General features: G+C 48.7%; 1 protein-coding gene across 1 annotated transcript; it reads right to left on the reverse strand.

Annotated features, from left to right (window-relative positions):
- Positions 1-301: 301 nt before the first annotated feature.
- LOC127373622 (transcription factor Sox-9-A) lies at positions 302-4260 on the reverse strand. Its single transcript, XM_051418257.1, has 3 exons — positions 3441-4260; positions 2947-3197; positions 302-2730 (listed from the first exon to the last, which is right to left on the reverse strand). Exons 1-3 carry the CDS (start codon positions 3866-3868, stop codon positions 1913-1915), a joined length of 1497 nt encoding a protein of 498 aa, XP_051274217.1. The 5' UTR covers positions 3869-4260; the 3' UTR covers positions 302-1912.
- Positions 4261-4508: the final 248 nt, after the last annotated feature.

The raw sequence follows: 4508 nt of genomic DNA on the forward strand, positions 1-4508 counted from the left end.
TTTCAGTAGTTTTACAGCACTTGCTATATCGAGTGCCCCCCTCCAGGACCCCCAGAGCCTCACCCCCTGCTGATACCAGCTGACGGGGGAGAGAGGGAGGAAGAAAATAAAAGCAGGGGGGGGAAAAAAAACACAAGGCTTCTGGGAAAACAAACACTAGTCCTGTTTCTTGGCACTCTTCCCTTAACCCTTTCACTGACTCTGGCATGTGGAAAACACAAGAAGTAGCTCTTTTGGAAGGTGCTTCAGAGCGGTGACGTTACATAAGTGAATGTTTATCTTGAGGGAAAAATGACAAATATTTTTAATAGCATTTTCTTTTTTTTATTGCAAATACATATACAAAAGATTCTTTTAAGACCGTACAAATACATGGCAACATCACAGAAGAAATAAGAGTACTGGGAACATCAGTTCTTTGATATTGAGAGAAAAGGAAATGGAGCTTGCAGAGCAGAAAGGATGGATGGTCCCTCTGGTGATCGCACAAACAAAGAAGGCAAACAGAAAAACTGTAAAAAACCTTGTAACTGAGATAACGTTTTCCAGTTCTTTCAGCCATAGTTTAAAGTCCAACTCAAAGGAAATTCACAAATAACAAATAATCCGTACACATTTCGTTAGATAATCCCCCCCGACCCTCCGAAAAAGGCAAATACATACTTAAAATAGACATTTACATAAGATAAATAAACCAAAAAAAGACGATTACAGCGTGTACCATTTTGTCTAAGTACCCCCTGGGTTGAAAACCAAAATTTAAAAAAAAAAGGGGAAATTATATGCCGTCTACATTTCAAAGAGGACAATTCATTAGTTATAAGAATAGTATGCAAAATAATTACTTTGAAATAAAATTAAAGCTAATAAATAAATAAAGTTTTAAACTGGATTTGACCAAAGGGGAAGGGGGTAAAAGGGGAGGGTGTTTTGGACACCAGCATGGTGGGAGGGAGACTGCAGGGGGACACCCAAGGGGGTCAAAGGTGACTTCCTGTAGCTGTCAAACACACGCTGTTGGATGGTTAAGTGTAATCTCAGCTGTGGCCATTGCACGCACACGCACCCACGATACACACACACACACACACACACACACACACACACACACATACACATGCACACGCGCACACACGCATACAAAAAGTCAGAGAAAATGTAAAAAATCCAAGGCACGGATGGTGGAAAGGGCTGCAGTCCCCCCGTCAAGACAGCACAGCATTGTGAAACCAAGTCTCTCCTCTCGTTCTCTGTATTGCCTAATAGCTTTTCCAACAATCGTGACACATAACTTGAGAAAAAAAAATCAACAGCTTAAATACAAACCATACTTGCTGAATGGCACAGAAAAGAGTAAGCAACAAAAACAACAAACAGAGATCCTTGTATGCAATGGGACAGAGAACCAGATACGGCACTACCATGAGTGGTTAGTTGCTGAACTGTTTAAAATATAAAGCTTTTTGTTTTATATCTACAGGTACAAATAATTACCCAAACCCTCCCCTCCCTTCCCTTCCCACCCCCATGGGTTACAAACTGCCAGCGTATGAAGGAAAAGAACAAACCAAAAAGAAACATACACAGTACCTACTGAAATATCGACAATCAAATAGTCCTCACAGAGGATTTTTCTAAGTCTTTTCATCTCTCTAAAAATATATATAGTTTCTATCAAAGATACAATAGCAAGGCACGACGTGAGCCAATCACAAGTCCAGCTCTCCTCTTCTTCGAATTCAAGTGTCTGATTCAGGGAGCAGCTCCGGAGGAAGAGCTCTCCCTGGAGTAAAGTGTTTTGGGTGTGTGGTGTGTGTGTGTGTGTGTGTGTGTGTGTGTGTGTGTGTGTGTGTGTGTTCGGTGTGTATGGCTGTACATGTCATTGTTTGAGTGTGTTGTCTCTTAGTCATGCTCAGGGCCTGGTGAGCTGGGTGTAAACCGGAGCCTGCTCCCAGTGCTGCGGGCTGCTCTGAGGGATGGAGGGCACCCCTGTGTTGTCAGCTATGGGCGTGTACATTGGCCTCTGGCTGGGGCTGCTCATGTAGCTGAAAGTCGAGTACAGCCCCGAGCCCTGCCCCGCCCCCGCGTGACTGTAGTAGGAGGCTGCGGTGGTGCCGCCCCCCTGGTGGTCGGGGTAGTCGTACTGCTGCGCCCTGGAGATGGCCGGGTAGGAGGAGGAGGGGCTGTAGTGCTGCAGGTTGAAGGGGCTGTAGGCGACGTGCTGCGGGGAGCCCTGCTGCTCGCTGTAGTGGCTCGGGCTCAGCTGCTCTGTCTTGATCTGGGTCCTGTGCTGGGCCTGAGCCGCCTCTGAGCTGCCGCTGCTGCTCCCCAGGGTGGTGAGGGTATGCTGCTGCTGCTGTCCCTGCTGGTTTTGGCTTTTAGCCATCCAGGCTGCGACGCCTCCTGCCTGCGGGCTGACCGGGGCGCCGCTGCTGATGCTGTAGGTGCCGGTGTAGCTGACCGGCGTGGTGTTGCCAGGGCCGCTGGCAGAGCCAGGGTGCCCGTTAGGCGGGAGGTACTGGTCGAACTCGTTGACGTCAAAGGTTTCAATGTGGGAGATGACGTCACTGCTCAGCTCACCGATGTCCACATCGCGGAAGTCGATGTTGAGCTGGCGCCCTCCGGGGCCATCGGGCAGAGAGCGGAGGCCACCTTCACGCTTTAGGTCCATCTTGCCTGAGTTGACATCAGTCTTTGGGGTGGTGGGAGGGGTAGGGGGCCCCTGGGAGCCTGGAATTAAAATGAGACAAATTAGATTTTGCTTTCAACATTCATTTAGTATTAAGGTTAGTGCTTTTTAAGAAAACCAACCAGGCTGGGGAATTATTTATGACGTTTTTGAATGTCAGAAATAGGGGATTACATGAAGCATTCAAACAACACTGAGTTGAATGTAAACTGAACTTCTGAGTGGACTGAAGAAAAACTCATTTTCTTTCTGCTCACCTGAATGCTCACCCGGAGAGTGCACCTCTCCCATGCTGGAGGCCGGGGAGTCCGCCTGCTGGAGAGCTTTGAAGATGGCATTGGGGGAAATGTGCGTCTGCTCGCTGCCGTCCTCAGACTCACTCTGTCCGTTCTTCACAGACTTTCTCCGCCGGGGCTGGTATTTGTAGTCCGGGTGATCCTTCTTGTGCTGCACCCGGAGCCTCTCAGCCTCTTCCACAAACGGCCGCTTCTCCCCTTCGTTGAGAAGTCTGCGCGTTAAAAAAAAACACCACCATTAATTAATGCGCTGAAAATGATCAACAACACTGCTTCTTAAATGCTATTTATTCCAGGATTTCATTAAAGCTGTAAATAATTAAAATCATTCAGCTGATTAAGTTTGCAGAGGAAATAAAGTTTTATTGTGCAAAACAGAAACGAGATGAAACAAAAATAATTCGTTCATCCAAAATCTGCGCGTAAAATGTGAGAAGCGGAGCATTCACACTTACCTCCAGAGTTTCCCCAGAGTTTTGCTGAGCTCCGCGTTATGCAGGTGTGGGTACTGATCCGCCAGCTTCCTCCGTGCAGCCTGAGCCCACACCATGAAGGCATTCATCGGTCTCTTAACGTGAGGCTTGTTCTTAGAAGATCCGTTAACGCGCACTGGCATAGGCACGAGGGTCCAGTCGTAGCCCTTGAGCACCTGGGACACGGCGTCACGGATGCAAGCGGGGAACTTATCGTCCTCGTCCTTCTTGAAGTCTCCGTCCGCTCTGAGCAGCCCGTTCTCGGACGGCCGGGTGTTCTCGGTGTCGGAGCCCGAGCCGGACGGGCACGGGGAGCCCGCGGAGTCCTCGGACATGCTCGGGCTCGGGGCGTCAGAGAGACACTTGTCTTGTTCCTCCGTCATCTTCAGGTAAGGGTCGAGGAGATTCATACGAAAAACCGTTTGGTGCCAAATTACGCGTGAAACGGGGGGGGGAGTTATTTCTGCTTTCTCGCGAGAGGAACAGCCTCTAAAAGGACTTTACCTTGCCAGGATGAGTTCGATCAAAAGTATTTCAGCTGAGAGAAGTGCACAGGAAAAGCGACAGCTGATTCTCTTTCGGTCCGGTGCGTAAAACCGACTTGGAGATTGTCTTTACGCATGAGCTTCTGACAAGACTCCGAGGATGAGTGTGTTTTCTGCAAGAGGGTCCGCGCTTGAAAGGGCAAAAACAAGCCAGCTGGTGAAAGTTTGCTTTTCAACTCTGTCGGATGAAACCATAAAGTGCTCCTTTCTAGTCTCCAAGTACAATCCCCAGAACGCGTGAGTGCTTTGAACTGCAAACGGTTTGCACGCGGGCTTTATAACCGCCTTACCATGCGGCACAGGAAAGCCCGAGCCTGATTGGGCGACAAAACGTGACGCCAAAGTAAAGGAATTCGATCCCGCTTCCCGCCCTCTCCCATCCAGCACAGAAAACACACACAGTCACTTTCTCTCAAAGACACACACACACACACACACACACACACACACACACACACACACACACACTGCCCAGCAGCCAGTTTGCATGCTTTTTAATTCTGCT

This window comes from Dicentrarchus labrax, unplaced genomic scaffold (assembly GCF_905237075.1).
Source record: "Dicentrarchus labrax unplaced genomic scaffold, dlabrax2021, whole genome shotgun sequence".
NCBI classification, from domain to species: Eukaryota; Metazoa; Chordata; class Actinopteri; family Moronidae; genus Dicentrarchus; species Dicentrarchus labrax.

Bases quoted from the DNA above. Each gene is read 5' to 3' on its own strand.
- LOC127373622 (XM_051418257.1), bottom strand. From the start codon at position 3,868: ATGAATCTCCTCGACCCTTACCTGAAGATGACGGAGGAACAAGACAAG. The intron at 3,198-3,440 runs GTAAGTGTGAAT...TTTAACGCGCAG, and splicing joins ACTCTGGGGAAACTCTGGAG to ACTTCTCAACGAAGGGGAGA. The intron at 2,731-2,946 runs GTGAGCAGAAAG...TTTTAATTCCAG, and splicing joins CTCTCCGGGTGAGCATTCAG to GCTCCCAGGGGCCCCCTACC.